Source organism: Giraffa tippelskirchi, chromosome 13, assembly GCF_054371585.1.
Source record: "Giraffa tippelskirchi isolate mGirTip1 chromosome 13, T2T-mGirTip1v1.2.pri, whole genome shotgun sequence".
In the NCBI taxonomy this organism is placed as follows: Eukaryota; Metazoa; Chordata; class Mammalia; order Artiodactyla; family Giraffidae; genus Giraffa; species Giraffa tippelskirchi.
In genome coordinates, this window is record NC_137287.1 from 67778065 (window position 1) to 67797568 (window position 19504).

The window sequence follows — 19504 nt, forward strand, 5'->3', positions numbered from 1 at the left end:
TTGTCAGTCAAGTGATGTCTCTGCTTTTTAATACACTTTTATTACATCATAGCTTTTCTTCCAAGGAGTAAACATCTTTTAATTTCATGGCTGCAGTCATCATCTGCAGTGATTTTGGAGCCCAAGAAAATAAAATCTGTCACTGTTTCTATTTTCACCCCGTATATTTGCCATAAAGTGATGGGACCAGAAGCCCTGATCTTTGTTTTTTGAATGTTGAGTTTTAAACCAACTTTTTAACTCTTCTCTTTCATCTTCATCAAGAGGCTCTTTAGTTCCTCTTCACTTTCTGCCATAAAGGTGATGTCATCTGCATATCTGAGGTTATTTGATTTCGGCTTGTGCTTCATCCAGTCTAGTGTTTCGCATGATGTACTCAGCATATGAGTTAAATAAGAAGGGTGACAATATATAGCCTTGACATACTCCTTTCCCAATTTGGAACCAGTCTGTTGTTCCATGTCCGGTTCTAACTGTTGCTTCTTGACCTGCATACACATTTCTCAGGTAAGGTAGTCGAGTATTCCCGTCTCTTTAAGAATTTCCCACAGTTTGCTGTGATCCACATAGTCAAAGGCTTTAGTGTAGTCGATGAAGCAAAAGTAGTTTCATCACTGCACTGTATCTTAGATCTGGCAGGTTGGTGCCCAGAACAAACATGCTTCATTCTTTTTCTAACTATAAGAGGTGAAAGGCCAAGAAAAAGCAAGTCAGGGCTTAGGGAGATTTTAGTACACAAATGCCATCAGCACACTTTATTTCGTCTTCGGTTGCTAAAACTTCATAGTATAGACAAGGAAGATTTAATATTACCATATATACTCCCAAACAATGACCACTATAGTATGGCTTGGTTAAACAAAAGATTACAATAATTTTGCCTTACCTCTTTCTGGTGATTTACAGTTTAAAGCGCTTCATATACCTTATCCTTGGATGTTAGTCATTGTATAAAAAGAATATAAAAATTAATTCAAAAGTTGAATGATAATTAGTAAAGAAAAAAGATTATTCAGCTTAATTCATTTAAGAATTAAGTTGGGCTAAATTCATTTTTCTAACAATTGATAAGTTAATTTAGATTACTCTAGGAAGTCTACTGTGTGGCAATCTTTTCAAGATATTTTGTTAATTTGAAAGTTTAGAATTTCATATGATAGTTTTTCCAGTGTTTTTTCTTCTATAAAATCAAATTTATGTTAGTGTGACATGAAAGAATTAAGATAAAGCAGCTAATAAAATTTTCTCATAGGAAGATATTTGCTATTTAAGCAGAATATTCTTCTAAATAGGGAGAAATTCAAGTCTGTTTTTGAGAATGTACTGAAGGTTCTTTAAGTCTGATATTACATCAACCTACCTCTCAGTCATTTTCAGATGCAGAAAGTTATGTCCTCACTCTTTTCCTTCAAAATTTCTATATTTAAGCTTTTCACAAATTCATAGTGATCAAACTAAGGAGGCTTAACTATAATGACGATATTTTTCTAAATTTTTTAAAAAACAAAATGGCTCCAGACACTTTATTTAGAAAAAATAACTAACAAAGGATCTGGTTACAGCAGATTGAGCTCACACCTAAGCCTTATTCTATGCCTCCCAAACCCTAGAAATAAGACAAGATAAATATAATAAAACAGTAAATTCATAACTACTGTAGAAGATAAGAGTAACAGTTGAAGAACAAAAACTATGAGGTTCTTCTAAAGTATGGAAAGCAGACAGGTCCAAAATTTTAAAGCCATAGCCAGAAATGAAAGAACTACTATAAAAGAACATTTATGAACTGATAGAAGTATTCCAGTGTATCAGTTAGGGAAGCATAGAAGCAGGACCACTAGTGGAGATATCTATATCCCTATGGACAAAGAGATTTATTACAGGAAATTGGTTTACCCATTTGCCCAACTGTGGGAGCTAGTTTTGATCTCTGTGAAACTCTATGAAGCTATGGTCTCTATAAAGTTATTATCTCTCCTGCCTTGGAGCCAGATCCATGCAGGTGGCTCAGCCCTTCAAATAAGGAAGGCCTCCCAAATTCAGGCCCAAGAACACTTCTTGGGTCAAGATCACAGTCACCAGCTGCCATTGGAAAAGCCTGAGCTAGATCTCCTTTTCTCACAGTAATCATGTATCGGTCATGTTGCTGTTCAGTTGCTCAGTCATGTCCAACTCTTTGTGACCCCACGGACTGCAGCACACCAGACCTCCCTGTCCTTCACCAACTCCTGGAGTTTGCCCAAGTTCATGTTCATTGTATCAGTGATGCTGTCCAGCCATCTCATCCTCTGAATGGATCCTCTGCCCTCTTTTCCTTCTGTCCTAAATCTTTCCTAGCATCCGGGGCTTTTCCAATGAGTTGTCTGTTTGCATCAGGTGACCAAAATACTAGAACTTCAGCTTCAGCATCAGAACTTCCAGTGAAAACTCAGGGTTGATTTCTGTTAAGATTGACTGGTTTGATCTCCTTGCTGTTCAAGGGACTTTCAGGAGTCTTCTCCAGCACCACAGTTCAAAGGCACCAATTCTGTGATGTTCTGCCTTCTTTATCATCATGATTCAGCTAAAATCTCTGGCTACTTTGGTTAAGAAAGACAAAGAAGGATCAGATCCAACAGCCTGGTCTCAAAAGTACTAACTTTACAGCTGACCACAACAAGCCAAGAGGCGAGTTCAGAGAGCTTCTCCTACTAATGCACTGGTTTTCTTGGGGAGCCCCCAAACCACATTATATTCAACATAGTTTATTCTGGCGAGCTTGATCTGGGTTGTATTTTAGATCAACCCACTTATTCTCAGTTCAAGGGATCCTTCCTTAAACAGACACAATTGTTCAACTTTTAAAATACAAGCTGAATGCCAGAAGCCAACTAGGGGAAATGTCCTCATGTCCAGCGGTTGCTCTGACAGCAGTTCTTGCTGTGTATATACAAGCACAGGTTACACATTCCATGTAGAGGGCTGACCAGTGGTGGAGGAACTGTTCTGGGGCATCCTTCACAGAATGAGATGTTATCTCAATGGATAAGTTGTCTCAGACTTTCTTTAAGTGGGATACATCCTATTTTTTCTCTTAAACCTCTAACCTGCAACAAATAGGCAGATATGTCCATAGTGCAAAGTATTGAAACTTGAGTTCAGAGTCCAAGAATGTAAAAACTAGACTAAGAATTAAATGACTACTACATATGGAACCAGTCCACGAAGTTAAGCTGATTTTAAAGGCTTCAACTCAAGTACACAATGAGTGATGTTTACTTTGAAACTCTATCTTTGGAGCTTTTCAGTGATCTTTTTTATGGTGTGGCTGCCTTTCCCATGAGGGGATCTTATTTGTCACAGGGGGTGCTTAGTAGCATTACCCTTCTGAATGGCCAACAGGGTTCCCCACTGTTTCACAACCATTTGCAGAACAGTGTCAGTCTCTGGGGCCCTTCATGTTTTTCTCCTCTGGTACAACAAGACAAATGCACTGAAATTGTGCCAAGATTTCTCTTCAACACTAGCATGAGATAAAGAGGATTTACAGGCAAAGAACTCCCTTGAACAGCAGCCAAAAAAGCAGATAACTTTTAAATAACACAATGTGGTGGAAGAAACTGCCTTGTGGCAGTCTACTGTGGAGAAAAATAGCAACTATTTACAGTACATGTTGGCAAACTATCTGTGTATAAGCCCTAGAAAAGGTGAAGGGTTACCATACTGTTTCTGGGTCTCCTTACACTGCTAACACTGAACTGAATGTTACAAATAAAAGTTTACATTTTTAGTGTTTATCTTTAACCACGTTCAATTGATTTATAACAATCAACTATCTAATTCAATTTGAATGGAAATGAATTCAAATAGTACATTAAAAGGAACATATTATGATAAATTACCTAATATTTTATAGATGTACTACACTTTTCACTTTAAGAGATAAATAATAGATAATTGCTTTCTTTTACTGAAGGGCTCTTTTCTTCTTCTATATGAAATGATTCATCTTCAGATTTCTCTAAATAGTGAATTCTCAGTGTTCTCAAAGTATAATTAGATTTCAAAAATTCTTTTTAAAAAACACGTTTTCTGGAACATTTCTATTGAGTCAAATGAAGTTTGTTATGTCAAGACTCTCAAGTCATTAACATGAGAGATTCAATGGTGTTATGAGGTTTAATTAATTTTTAAAACCACAGTACTTATGGATGAAGCATGACAATCACAATACTTAAAGACACAGATTTTTATTTTATTTTTTTTGTTTGTTTTGGCCACGTGGCTTGTGGGATCTTGGTTCCTCAAACAGGAATCGAATCTGGGACTCTGTCAGGGAAAGCCCAAGTTCTAACCACTGGACCTCCATGGAATTCCCAAGAGACTGATTTTTAAGCATACATAATATGAGGAGACAAAATGTCTAGTAGCCATGCAAATAGCTATGTCAGCCGTAACAGAGCCCAGGGGAGAAAAATGTTTCAGTCTGAAGATCAGTAATAATCCAGATGCAAAAGAATTGTTGACTCTGATAGGGTAGGAAAAATCCATCAAAATCTCTCATTTTGACTAGTCCTCATTTTTATTCACCTACAATGTTCTGATAATTTGTTGCTCAAGTACCTTAATACCAGGAAAGAAAGCTCACTGATTTAGGGGAGGTGGGACTAGCTCTTATTATATTGATAAACTGTTTAACAAACTTATTTGATGAGTTCTCTACATATGGATAATGTCAAGTTACTGGACTCAGACTGTTGGGGACAAAGTCCTGTAAGTCCAACATGGGGCTGGGCAGAAGACTTTAGATCAGTGGTTCTCAAACCTTTCCACAACATGGCACATTCGGAAAATGATAATATATGTAAGCCACACTGATGTGAACTGGAAGGGACTCTGAAGAGTCAATATGGGGCTTGGTGAAGAAAAATTATCAAATTATATATATTTTGCATATTTTCAATAAGAAAAAATTAGTAGAAATATTAGTATAACTTTTAAATGAGAAGTTGCATTTGTTTCTGTAAATATTTTACACACACACACACACACACACACACACACACACACACACATACATACTTCTGATTTGCAGCTGGAAACTGCTATGTGTAATTCCTGATCTAAATCTTTCATATTCTTCATACCTTGGTCAGCAACTATGTTTACATAAGAAAAAGGCAGCAAATAATAGATGATACTTTTTCTTTAATGAATGAAACTGCTTTATTGCTCTTTATCAGATAATCTGATCTTTAATCTTGCAAAATTTTACTTCATAGGTTTATAATTTTTAAGCATTAAAACTCAACTTTCTTTGGCAAATGTAACATTGAAATAATTTGCAATAATGAATAGATATTTAATCCTTTAAAATGTTTTCATATTATTTCAAAATTTTAATGACGTTTTTCTTCTAGAATAAAGATACTGCTCTACTCATCTCACTAATTTTTTAGGATTCCAATTCTAACACTTGCTAAACATCAGTGAGTGATCATTTTTTCCTTTGAATTCATTAATGTTGGCAGTGTACATTATAATATTTCTTGTGGTCCTTCCAATCTTGGACCAGGCTCATTAAGATGTTCAAAATTTGGTTAATATATTTTTTAAGCTAACAAACCAACCTTCAAATTTGCAAAGAAAGAATTATTTTATACCTGCACTTACACCCCAAATTTCAATTCTTCTTTTAGCTCAGAAACTCTTGGTGAGAATATTAAAGCTTTACTCTTCCAGCAGCTTTCAAGGATACAATACAGTGTGGATAACTATAATCATCCTACTGTATATCACATCTCCAGAACTTACTGATAACAGAAAATGCATACCTTTTGACCAATAGCTTCCCATTTTCCAGGGTCCTTCAGCCCCTGGAAATCATCATTCTACTCTGTTTCTATGAGTTCTAATGCTTTCAGGTTGCACTTATAAGTGAGATCATATCATATTTGTCTTTCTCTGTCTGACATTTCACTTAACATAATGCCCTCAATGTCCATCCATTTTGGCATAAATGACAGGAGTCCTTTCTTTTTTATGGCTGAATAATCTTCCATTGTACATAGAGACATATTTTCTTTATCTATTCATCTGTCAGTGGACTCTTCAGTTGTTTTCATGTCATAGTTACTGTGAATTATGCTCCGCAGTATTGCTTTGAAGGTCATCTCTGAATGTTAAGCCTAGAACCTGTTTGTCCAGTCTTAGCACCAATTCTCTAAATCTCTAATTCCCTGCTAACTAGAATAGATTTTGTTGTCTGCAATGGAACTTCAAATGACACAGTAATTGAAACCAGAAGTGATTATTGATCTTAGAAGCTCAAAGATATAAATCTTGGACTGGTTGGTTGACTTGACTGAATTTGAAAATGGCAGATTTGCTTACTTTGAGAGGATGTCTTATTGGGAGTCACTTGTGGTCTCCTAGAGAAAAGTACCTATTGGAGACAGTTTTGAGAGACCAAGGGGCTACTGCTATAGCACTGTGTGGTGGACAAAAGGGCTGCAAGGGACGTGGAGTGAGTGAATTACTTCTAAATATATTTAGTGATTCTGAGACAGAAAATGACAATTTTAAGATCCCAGTAGAAGCCATGGCTAGAGAACCAAAGAGTGCTTAGGACAGACACACAATGATAGTTCCTCTCTTACAACCATTGTCTGGATTGCGATTTATGAATGTGCTGAATTCAGAGTCTCACCAAGCTTCTGAGAAGGCCTAGAAGGAATGACCAACTCAGTAGCAGTGAGCAACCCTAATGTTTAGATTATGGTCTCTAAATTTCATTTTCCTGGTTCATTACCTAATGAACCAGGGTAGAAAATATTTCCAAACTACACATATGATAAATAACTTGTATCTAGAACATATGGGCTTCCCTGGTGGCTCAGTGGTAAAAGAATCTGCCTGCAATGCTGGACACACAGGTTCAATCTCTGGGTCAGGAAGATCCCCTGGAGAAGGAAATGGCAACCCACCCTAGTATTCTTGCCTGGGAAATCCCATGGACAGAGGAGCCTGGTGAGCTACAGCCCATGGGGTCGCAAAAGAGTCAGATATGACTTAGCAACTAAACAGCAGCAACATCCAGAATATATAGTTAATTCTTACCACTCAATAATAAGACAAACAGCCCAGTTAAAGTAGAAAACTATTTGAACAGATACTTCACAAAAGAAGATACTGAAATGGTTAACAAGTATGGAGAATCAGCTCATCATGATTAGTCATAAAGGAAATGCAAATTAAAACCAGAAGGCAATAACACTACATAACCAAAGGGATGACTAAAACTAAAAGTGTTACTAAAAGTGTTCTAAAACACTATACCAAGTGTTTTAGGGCATAAAGCAAATGGATCTCTGACTCATTGTTGATGGGAATACAAATATAGTATAGTTCCTTTAGAAAACAGTTTGGCAAGTTTTGGTAACATCAAACATACACATGGCATAAGACCCAGAAATTATACTCTTGGGTATTTTCCCAAGGAAGGAGAAACATATGTTCACACAAGAACCTGTGTATAACTGTTTAGAGCATACTTATTTGTAATAGTCCCAAACTGGGAAGAACCCAAATGTCCATCAGCCAGCAAATGGATGTGGTCCATCCACGCAGTGCAATACTACTCAGCAACAGAAACAAACTGCAGATACATGTAACACCATGGACAAATCTCAAAAGCATTTGCTAAATTAAAGAAGCCAGACCGAAATGGTAGTGCTTTGTGTGGTTCCATATATAAGATGTTCATAAAAATGCAAATTAAAGGAAGATAAAACAGATCAGTTGTTCCCAGGGAAGTGGGATGGAGAAAGACATTTGACTTTCAAGGAGCATGAAGGAAACTGGGGGTGATGATGGGAGAGATTTTTTTGCTAAGGTCAATCAAAGCGCATTTTATGAAGATGGCATTTGGAAGTCACCTCGCAGAGACTCTGGCCGAGGCGCTTCGCTGGGAGAACGCACCTGCGCCTCAAAGTGTGTGAATCCATAGCCAGTTCTCCGGCCAGAAGCAGAGTTGGCCCTGCTTCCTGATTTCGTTGTCACTGGGGCTGGCTCTCAACAACTAGAAGGGGAGGATGCCCAGTGTCTATCCTGCCTCCAAAGCCTGGGAGTCAGACACCGAGGATGCACATGGCTTCTCAGGTACCTACCTCTAACCGCGGTTGGGCTACGGGGCAGCCAAGCTGGCGTTTCCACTGCCCAGGCGCACGCGGGCGCTGACTGCGCAGGCGCGGCTCCCTGTCGCCTAGCAACCAGTCACAACAGCGGACTAGCAGGCGCGCGCTGGCGGCGGTTGGTGCTGTTCGCCGCCGGATCAGAGGAGCCGTTGCCCGGTTGGATCTCCCTGCAGGTAAAGGCTATTGGGCGGCTGCACCGCTATCCCGGGGGGTTGGAGAGGCCCAGGGCAGAGGCCCCAGCAAGACTTGGGGAAAGAGAAAGTGGCCCGCGTGTAGGAGCATCCGGGGCAACTGAGGGAAGACCTTGGGAGGACCTCTGGGTCCCTGCCCTATGCCCGCAGTATTAGACTGGGGTCCCAGTGGATTTCATAAGCGTGCCAACAGCTTCCTATTAAACAGGTGACAAAACTGAGGTTCAGAGCGGGTATCTGAGGGTCTAAGATTCCGTTACTTGACTCTGAGCAACTCAAAAAGTGGGTCCTCAGTTGTTCTACACCTTCTCAAAATAAATCTCGTTAGAAAACGTTTAAGATCGCATAAGGCTGAAAGTTCACGAAGAGGATCAGTAAATTTGTGACAAAATGATTCCAATAATCAAGACTATGAACATTCAAAACAGATTTTGTTTTCATGTCCAATTCCGTGAAGTTCATACCTTTTAGCCCTGTTATTTTATGCTAGGGATTTAAACTAAAGAAATAATTGTAGGTGAGGATGAAAATTTTACCTCTAAGAATGTTCATTTGCAGTCTGCACATAATTTCAAAAAGTTGAAAACAAATGCTTAACAATAAGGGACTGGCTGGATGATGGGCTTTAAAATATTGCTTTAAATGGCATGCTGATCCAGTGATGACTGAAGCAATAAATGGAGACTGAGATTTCAAGAACTTGTCTGTTTGAGAATTTAGTAAGAAAATGCCCCCAGGAAGGTAAGTTGAGAACTGCAGATAGAAGTCCAAGTAGGAAGGTAAAATCACTATAGAAAATGCACACCAAAATGAGCTATCTCAAACTAGTGCTGATCTTCCTGAGCTTATTTCTGAGCGATTTTTTAAAAAATTCCATTTGCCCTTCCTTGTTTTCCAAATTCTCTGTAATGTGATACCTGTATAAGTAAACAGTAGACACGGAATTATGAGCTTAAAAGAAGTTAAAAGGAAAAGTTTTATTTGTTATGTATTTTAGCACAATAAAAATCAATGGAGAAGTGGTAAAATAGGAAAAACAGGTTTAGGTTCCTTCAAAAATCAAAGGGATTTATTTTCTTAATTTGACATCTCTGTAGCTTTAAAGAATAAAAAGGTAATTTAGTTTCATCATGTTGATTTTAAGTGAAATGTTTAATTTACAAATTAAAAAAAACAAAACAAAACCTGAGAGTCATCTCTTGGGTTCACTGCTCTGGACTCTTGTCAGCTGTGTATTTTCTCCCCTATTAACTATTATACCCAAAACGGTAAAAAAAAAAAAAAAAAGAAAGAAATGCTTCCTACTTAACCATGCTTCTGGGGACAAGTTCTATCTCTGTAATCCTGTATGTTTAGGCTATCACAGCCTCCGTAGTTTTCAGTATGCAGTTACTCAAATTCACTCTTCCTGAGATGGGAAAAATAAGTTCCCAAGTGAAAAGCAGATGACATCAAGTAACTTTCTACAGGTGTAATTTAATTGCTTCTTGAATGTTATTCATAAGGAATTCTTTTGTAAACCAAAGACTGCTATATGTTGGAATTGGTTATAAAGAGCTATGGAAACTCTTTTTCCCAAAGAAATCATAGGAAAGATTTTCATCTGTCTAGAATAGTCTATGTGTCTGCCTGAAACATTATAAGTGCAAGTCTAGGATCTGTCTGGTTTTCAAGTATCTGAGAAAGATGTCAAAGATCTGAAAAAAACTACTGGTCCTAAGATATGAAAAGAAAATTCAAAAATTAATATTGTATTTTATTAATATTAGATTTGAAAATAATTTTCTCATTTTGCAATAATTTTCAGGTGTACAAACAGATGAGTCATTTCATATGCAAATTTTCAAAACTTTTAATGATGAAAATTATATTCAGTGCGGGATATAGGTGTATTTTAATGTTTTAACATATTAGATATAGCATGAGGTAGTGCATCCCAGCATAGGCTTCCCTAGGGCCTCAAAGATCTTGAAACATATGTGACTGGAAGTTAGGGACCTGGAATAGATGTCTTTCAGAAGTCACTATGAAGTTGTATGAACATTTGACTTTTAAACATATGTGATCAATTATGTTGATCACATATGTCTTTAGTGTCTTTAGTGCTTGGAGTTGCTTTTGTCCCTTGATGAGCCATCTGAACTAACCCTGACATTGTAGATTCTCTCCAAAGGTATCCTACTTCCCAGAATTTCTCTTGAGACTATAGTACTTTCTTTGAGACTAGATTACAGTAGCCCCCAACCTTTTTGGCACCAGGGATGGGTTTTATGGAAGCCAGGACAGGGTAGGGGGAATGGTTTTAGGATGATTCAAGTGTGTTAACATTGTACCTATTCAAGTGTGTACTTTATTTCTATTATTATTATATCAGCTCCATCTCAGATCATCAGGCATTAGATCCCAGAGGTTGGGGACCCCTGGACTAGAATATACCATCTAAAATTGCCCTAATATCAAACATAACCCCATAAACTCTCATTGGAGAAATTGGTTATTTTAACAGTCACCAGTATCTTGGAAAGTTTTCTGTACCCAGGTGGAGTTACTCCTCTGTGGTATATCAAGTATGTATACTGTTCCATTAATTTTTTCCTTCACAATACTGGACACAAAAGGGCAGGTGGGAAAGGGTCTTTGCAAGGAGTAACCCCAATTTCCCTAGAATTCATCTTTTCAGATTCTCAATTACTTTTTTAAATTGAGATATAGAATATATTAGAGAAAACATTTTGTTACCTAGGAAAATGACACTAATGTTCACTTGGACTTAGTAGATCTCAGATACCATTCAGAAAATAGTTACAAACAACAGAGTTAATGATTTTTATGTCAGTTGGTCAGTATGTGCCAGGCATTGTTCTAGGTGCTTGGGATAGATCAGTGCAAGAAAGCAGACAAAAATCCCTTCCTTTGTGACAGAACATCCTTGCAGATCTCAAAATTAATTTGCATTTAATCTCCCAAACACTACACAAGTGAGCTATAAGTGTAGTAAATCATTACCTGTTATGTAAGTAAAATTTATGTCATTAATGTATTCTTCTTTCTAAACCGGAAGCCAGGACTAATGCCCAACAATCTTATCAATAAGTTCCTTTAAAACTGTGAAACTTGGGATGTAGGAAACATATTTGTATATGTGTAGTCATTTCTACATGTATTGCATAGTCTCTTTTTAGCTAAAATTTAGAAGAATTTCCTCCTAGGTATGTAGGTAACAGAGATTTGTGCATATCCAATGTACAGATGACATTTTAACCATTTGTGGCATTTTTTCCAGAATGGGTAAAAAGGTAAAGAAGGAAGCAGAGCCCCCTCCCAAGGATGTGGTAAGTTTCTGATTTGAATACTAGCAGCATGTTAACCAGATTTAAAAATAAATTGTTGTAACAGTTTGGCATGTACCAGTATATACATGAGTGCACAGTGGCAGAAGTCCAAAGTCTGACTAATGATAAGATTAGTCAGAGAAATCTAACATTATGTAAACAAACATTTACAACATTGTCATTACATAATTAGCACAATTAAAGAGTAATTATTAGCTTTTCTAGTATGTGGATGGCATGTTTATAAGCCTAGTTAATGAACAAATAGTTTTGGTTTGTTTTTTCAAATACTTTAAATTTACATTTGCCAGTCTCTCATTGATGTTAATTATCTAAGTGGAGTTTTAAAAAATGAATGAAGGTAATGCTATAGCTAGTAGGTATGTATGTAAGGTTGTCTTTAGATGATTTGGACATCAGAAGTCCTGTGTTTTCCAATCCTATGGAGAGAAAAGTCTGTGTTCACCACCTTTTTCTCTTTCAAGTGCTCAAATAACACCTTCTTCAAAACAGAAACCTTTGTCTCTCCCTTTTAAAAGCAACGTTCAACAAACTTAATGTCCAATAGGTTGGCAATTGGGATGAGGTGATCTTAGAAGATGTAAGATGGTTTAAAGTGGTCAAGGTAAATAAGCATGTATTACACAAAAAAGTATTTCCATAGCAATAGTGATCACAAAAGTAAACAATTAGAAGTGACAAAATTGTTTTAAAATAAAAACTTAGTTAAATAAATTATTCTATTTTGATAAAATGATGTCACTTAATGTTTGATAGCATGGGAATGTGATCACAATATTTAAATTAAAAAGTTATAATAGGGACTTTCCTTGGTTCAATGGTTAAGACTCCATGCTCCCAATGCACAGGACCCTGGGTTTCATGCCTGTTTAGGTAACTAGATCCCACATGCTGCAACTGAGAGTCACATGCTGCATCTAACCACATACCACAACTAAGACCAGGCACAGTAAAAAAAAAAAAAAGGAAAAAGGCTATAATAAAAAATATTAAAGCAGGGTTCTATCATTTCTCTTTTAAGTTTATGAACTACTGAAAGATTGTGTTAAAAATGTCCTAGGACAATTTTCAATTTAAAATCTTATTTGGAACAGACATTTGGTGTGGTTTTCTTCAAATAAAAGGCGAATGGGGAAAAAAGTATGTATAGTCAACAGACTCACAAGATTTACAGCCTGAAGGAACCTGATGTTAATGCAGGAGTCTTCCCGACAACACTGGAACATTGTGGTTACAAATGTAAGCTCTGTCCCAGGTCTGCCTCTCATAAACTCTGTTATTTTGGTGAAGCTGCTAAATCTGGCCAAGCTATTTCAGTCTTTTTTTTTTTTTTAAATCTCTTAAATGAGAACTGTCATGTCCAAATCATTTTGGTTGCTCTATCAATTACAATGAAATAGAATACATGAAGTTCACAGTGCCTGGCATGTAGTAAACACTCAGTAAATAAGATCTGTTATCCCGAGAATCCTTTAGATTCTCTCTCTCTCTCTCACACACACACACACACACACACACACTCCTACGTAACTTTTTATGTATGATACCTCAATGTAGCTGGCAACAAAGGGTACAGATAACATTTCGGCGCAGGTCTGGGAAGGTCTTGCAGAGATGGTTAGTGTGGTCTCCTAATAAATTTCATCCATCTGGCTGCTCTCCGTTGGACATAATGCTCAAATGTTCTAAATTCTCTCATTTTAATCACTGCATCTAGTTTGCATTACCCTTATTTTTACTGCAAAATACCATTATTGACATTTTGTTACCAGAAAGTGGAGTCATGAACACAGTACTTGAGGACAAACACTTTCTGATTAAAATTAGAATTAAGGGACTATTTAACAATAGACATATTTGTCTAATACACCTTTCATAATTTTATAATGTCTTGCTTGTACTGTCTCTACTCCAGTCCTTGAGGAACACAGTCAAGGACTGAGAAACAATTCCAATCCTCAGGTTAACAAAAATCTCGCTCTTGTTTCCTTGGGTCACAGTAGCCTTGAGGGCTACTGAAGGCATGTGTAACAGTGATCATGGTCCCTGACTATCCTGAGGGTCCTTCCATTCTTCCCCTACTCTGACTTTATGTTAATAAAGCTGATAGAGCAGTATTAATTACCTAATTACTTTTCTATATTATAAATTCTAATGCTTCAAAACACTATCAGTTCAGTTCAGTCACTCAGTTGTGTCCGACTCTGCAAACCCATGAACTGCAGCACGCCAGGCCTTCCTGTCCATCACCAACTCCCAGAGTTTACTCAAACTCATGTCCATTGAGTTGGTGATGCCACCCAACCATCTTATCCTCTGTTGTCTCCTTCTCCTCCTGCCTTCAATCTTTCCTAGCATCAGGGTCTTTTCAAATGAGTCAGCTCCTTGCATCAGGTGGCCAAAGTATTAGAGTTTCAGCTTCAGCATCAGTCCTTCCAATGAATATTCAGGACTGATTTCCTTTAGGAGGGACTGGTTGGATCTCCTTGCATTCCAAGGCACTCTCAAGAGTCTTCTCCAACACCACAGTTCAAAAGCATCAATTCTTTGGCACTCAGCTTTCTTTATAGTCCAATTCTCACATCCATACATGACTATTGGAAAAACCATAGCTTTGACTAGATAGACCTTTGTTGGCAAAGTAATGTCTCTGCTTTTTAATAAGCTGTCTAGGTTGGTCATAACTTTTCTTCCAGGGAGCAAGCGTCTTTTAATTTCATGGCTATTTCAAAACACTATAGCACAGTTTAAACTATCTGAACTTGGAATTTGTTCCAAGGTATACCTCTTCAAAGTCTGTGAAGGGTTTGTTGTATAAATTATAGACGAAATATCAGATTTAAAAGAGGGATATATACTGCTTGAGAAAATAAACGTTTCTCTGTCAAGCCATGGCAGTTTCCTTCTTTTATATCTCCTAAAACACTGTTTCCAAAGATTTTTATTTTTATTAATCTTTCATCTACTGGTTAAGATGGGTAATGGGGATGGAAAAAAAGGTTATTCGGTGATAAGATTAAAACAAAAAGCTCCCTTTGCATTTGTTAGTATTTTCATTGTCAAAGCATATACTGATATGTGCATTTATGGTTTATTGCTTTCCATTTCTTCTCCTAAAGGAGAATACTAGCTGAGAAGATGCCTTGATGGGGGGAAGATATGGCTTGAATAACAAATACAACTATATTCTGCTTTCACAAATCATTTCCAAGTCTGGCTGAAAGGTTGTTTGTGATGCTTTAATAAAAAGAAGACTTTCTGTGGATTGAGTGCATGAAAGAATTATTAGCAAAAATGACCATAGTAGGCAATATTTGGTAGGGCATCAGTAGTCATGTATGGATGTGAGAGTTGGACCATAAAGAAGGCTGAGCTCTAAAGAATTGATGCTTTCAAATCGTGGTACTGGAGAAGACTCTTGAGAGTCCTTGGGACAGCAGAGAGATCAAACCAATCAATCCTAAAGGAAATTAACACTGAATATTCATTGGAAGGACTGATGCTGAAGCTCAAGCTCCAATACTTTGGCCAGCTGATGAGAAGAGTCAACTCATTGGAAAAGACCTTGATGCTGGGAAAGATTGAGGGCAAGAGGAGAAGGAGGTGACAGAAGATGAGATAGTTGGATGGCATCACCGACTCAATGGACATGAGTTTGAGTAAACTTCAGGAGATAGTGAAAGACATGGAAGCCTGGCATGCTGCAGTCCATGGGGTCACGAAGAGTCAGATACGACTTAGCGACTGAACGATAACAACAGTGATATTGTGTGACTAAGTTATACTGTCAAAGTCTGAATCCTTCCTTCATCACCCACCAAATGTGATCTGGGGCAAATCTCCTGACCTCTGTATTCCCCAGTGAGGATATGATGGTGTCCACTTCATGGGATACCCACTTCATAACCACTTACAGCAGTGGGGCAAGGTTAGATAAATAGTTCAGTTCAGTCGCTCAGTCGTGTCCGACTCTGCGACCCCATGAATCGCAGCACGCCAGCCTTCCCTGTCTATCACCAACTCCCGGAGTTTACCCAAACCCATGTCCATTGAGTCGGTGATGCCATCCAGCCATCTCATCCTCTGTCGTCCCCTTCTCCTCCTGCCCCCAATCCTTCCCAGCATCAGAGTCTTTACCAATGAGTCAACTCTTCGCATGAGGTGGCCAAAGTATTGGAGTTTCAGCTTCAACATCAGTCCTTCCAATGAACACCCAGGACTGATCTCCTTTAGGATGGACTGGCTGGATCTTCTTGCAGTGCAAGGGACTCTTCAAGAGTCTTCTCCAACACCACAGTTCAAAAGCATCAATTCTTTGGCGCTCAGCTTTCTTCACCGTCCAACTCTCACATCCATACATGACTAATGGAAAAACCATAGCCTTGACTAGACGGACCTTTGTTGGCAAAGTAATGTCTCTGCTTTTTAATATGCTATCTAGGTTGGTCATAACTTGCCTTCCAAGGAGTAAGCATCTTTTAATTTCATGGCTGCAATCACCATCTGCAATGATTTTGGAGCCCAAAAAAGAAAGTCTGCCACTGTTTTCACTGTTTCCCCATCTATTTCCCATGAAGTGATGGGACCGGATGCTATGATCTTAGTTTTCTGAATGTTGAGCTTTAAGCCAACTTTTTCACTCTCCTCTTTCACTTTCATCAAGAGGCTCTTTAGTTCTTCACTTTCTGCCATAAGGGTGCTGTCATCTGCATATCTGAGGTTATTGATATTTCTCCCGGCAATCTTGATTCCAGCTTGCGCTTTTTCCAGCCCAGGGTTTCTCATGATGTACTCTGCATATAAGTTAAATAAGCAGGGTGACAATATACAGCCTTGACGTACTCCTTTTCCTATTTGGAACCAGTCTGTTGTTCCATGTCCAGTTCTAACTGTTGCTTCCTGACCCGCGTACAGGTTTCTCAAGAGACAGGTCAGATGGTCTGGTATGCCCATCTCTTTCAGAATTTTCCACAGTTTATTGTGATCCACACAGTCAAAGGCTTTGGCATAGTCAATAAAGCAGAAATAGATGTTTTTCTGGAACTTTCTTGCTTTTTGATGATCCAGCGGATGTTGACAATTTGATCTCTGGTTCCTCTGCCTTTTCTAAAATCTGGAAGTTCACGGATCACATATCCCTGAAGCCTGGCTTGGAGAATTTTGAGCATTACTTTACTAGTGTGTGAGATGAGTGCAATTGTGTGGTAGTTCGAACATTCTTTGGTATTGCCTTTCTTTGGGATTGGAATGAAAACTGACCTTTTCCAGTCCTGTGGCCACTGCTGAGTTTTCCAGATTTGCTGGCATATAGAGTGCAGCACTTTCACAGCATCATCTTTGAGGATTTGAAATAGCTCAACTGGAATTCCATCACCTCCACTAGCTTTGTTCATAGTGATGCTTTCTAAGGCCCACTTGACTTCACATTCCAGGATGTCTGGCTCTAGGTGAGTGATCAAAAGATGCTTAGAACAGTGCCAGGCATTAGATAAGAACTTGGTACATGTAATTATTCATGATGTGGCTGAGAGTGCTGTCAATCACCCTACAAAACTATTGAGGTTTGCTTGAATACGTCTGAAGAGGCAGGGATATCAGCTTTGAAAGACCAGCAAGCCCCTCAAGTTCCCAGATGCGCAGAGCATGGCCATTATGATTTATGGTCAGGTCTCTTTGAGTTTAAGAGCATGGAAATTTTATTCTCTTACATTTCAGAGACAACTGAATCCACAGAATCTAAACTCATAGACTGTGATCTGGCTCTAGAATATTAGTGGTTAAGTATCAAGTTAAGTAGACATTTATGTTAATGGGTCAACGCCTTCTCTTCTGGTTAAGTGCATGTGGGAACCAAGTATGGTGGGTGTTGAATCAGAGGCACCAGCGATAGCAGAACCTACTCTCCTACCTGAGCAACCAAATCCAGTTCCGTGGAAGAAGGGATGTCTCCTGGGGCTTGTTTTTCTGGATCCTTTCCACCAGCCTCATAATGACTCAGGTTGTAAAGCAAATTAGAGGCTATTTTAGCGGTTTTCAGTTTAACTGTGGTGCTGGAGAAGACTCTCGAGAGTCCCTTGGACTGCAAAGAGATCCAATCAATCCATCATAAAGGAGATCAGTCCTGGGTGTTCATTGGAAGGACTGATGTTGAAGCTGAAACTCCAATACTTTGGCCACCTCATGCAAAGAGTTGACTCATTGGAAAAGACCCTAATGCTGGGTAGGATTGGGGGCAGGAGGAGAAGGGGATGACAGAGGATGAGATGGTTGGATGGCATCACCGACTCGATGGACATGGGTTTGGGTAAATTCCGGGAGTTGGTGATGGACAGGGAGGCCTGGCGTGCTGCAATTCATGGGGTCGCAAAGAGTCGGACACGACTGAGCGACTAAACTGATTTTAACCTTTACCCTTTTGCAGATTTTAGCTGATATTTAAAGAGTCTGTACTAAAAGCTTGTGCCAGGGTGGCACATTCGGCTTCCTTCTGTTTATCTGTCTCCCTTTTCCTGGGCAATTGGCTCCTCATGATCAGAGACCACTGACTCCGTAAACATATTCCAAAAGAAATTAAAAAAGCCTTTTATTTGCCCTTGTTGGGGCCATAAAAATCACTCAACTGTCATGATTTATCTCTTTTCACTGAGTCCAGCTTTATAATTATATGTTCTTTTAGACATGTGCTGTCTAATCATGGAAGCTAGTGGCCACATATGGTTATTTACATTTAAATAATTGAAATTGTACTAATGAAAATCAACAAAATAAAATGAAAAATTCAGTACCTCAGACGCATTAGTTCAAGGCTCAAGAGCCACATAGACAACACAGGATCGGGATTTTTCCATCACTGCTCTTCTGTTGGGCAGTCTTATCCTAAATGGTCTTGTTTCCTTCACAGAGATAGAAAAGCATCTCTACCAGTCCGTGGCTTCTCTAATTGACTGGACTTAAAATTCAAAGCTTAGCCAAAACACTTCCCCTTTCTCTCATCCTCTTTGTAAGTAATTTTGGTTCATCATTTATTCCGTACAGAGCGCGAAATTATGATTTCACAACCAGCTTGTTGGTGACTCGCTATGAGTTCCTCACGGGAAAGCAGATGGAATCTGTAATTACAGCACAGGATTATTTATTTAGTCATGTGGCATTCTGTTACAGCTATCATCTTATTCTCGGCGCCTTTTCTAATAAAAGATTACTATAGCGCTGCAGGCTCTATAGGAGAAATGCGTGTCATGCCAAGTTTCTCCACTTTCTGCCAAATATTGATATTTCTTCTTTGGCAGCTCTTACGATGGTAATTCTCATAGTCTCAAACTTCCTTTTAAGCTTCTTGTACCCCCATCACCTTTTTCTTAAGGATAACCAGAAGACGTGACAAAATACTAAAGTGTTTTCTGAACCACAGAAGGAGAATTAAAAGATGTTTAAAGGTATTTCCGCATACCCTGCTCCTCTGAGAACTGTAGTCATTTGGTGGAGATCTACACTTCAACATAGTCTGTTCATTCACTTGCTTGCAAAATTAAATTCAAAAATATTGAAATATCAGAAGTCCCTGAAGTGGAAGTTCTAAAATGTAAGGGAAGGTAACCATCCAGGATACTAGGGGCACTGTCTTAGGTGGAAAGGTGACCTGAGGTTGTGATTCTCAAGGGTTCAGTGCAGGGTCAGGGGGCCTCACGAGGATAGAATGGTGACTATGGACTCTTTCCCTACAGAAAGCACACCAAAAGTTCTGCCCACAATTTCAGAGAGACAAACTGTCTCTGGAGCCTGTCCC

At 38.5% G+C, this 19504-nt stretch overlaps 1 protein-coding gene and 2 long non-coding RNA genes across 22 annotated transcripts in view; 1 reads left to right on the top strand and 2 right to left on the bottom strand.

Annotated features, from left to right (window-relative positions):
- LOC145532194 (uncharacterized) overlaps window positions 1-8218 on the bottom strand; it is a 103351-nt gene extending 95133 nt beyond the window's left edge. Inside the window, exon 1 of the long non-coding RNA XR_014073078.1 lies at window positions 8148-8218. This is a non-coding gene — a long non-coding RNA (uncharacterized LOC145532194). The remainder of the gene's footprint in view (window positions 1-8147) is intronic.
- A 33-nt stretch (window positions 8219-8251) lies between these two features.
- ARMC3 (armadillo repeat containing 3) overlaps window positions 8252-19504 on the top strand; it is an 84100-nt gene continuing 72847 nt past the window's right edge. For 6 of the 20 annotated variants that reach the window (XM_081556735.1, XM_081556738.1, XM_081556740.1 and 3 more), the window contains exons 1-2: window positions 8252-8347; window positions 11649-11697. In XM_081556735.1, the coding sequence (XP_081412861.1) occupies window positions 11650-11697 (48 nt within the window). In that variant the 5' untranslated portion in view covers window positions 8252-8347; window position 11649. Of the gene's footprint in view, window positions 9107-11648; window positions 11698-12812; window positions 12958-19504 lie in introns of all 20 variants that reach the window. The other 14 variants (XM_081556731.1, XM_081556732.1, XM_081556741.1 and 11 more) reach the window with 7 other exon arrangements.
- On the bottom strand, window positions 11646-18495 carry LOC145532198 (uncharacterized). Its single transcript, XR_014073082.1, has 2 exons — window positions 18066-18495; window positions 11646-13922 (listed from the first exon to the last, which is right to left on the bottom strand). It is a non-coding gene; the product is annotated as an uncharacterized LOC145532198 (long non-coding RNA).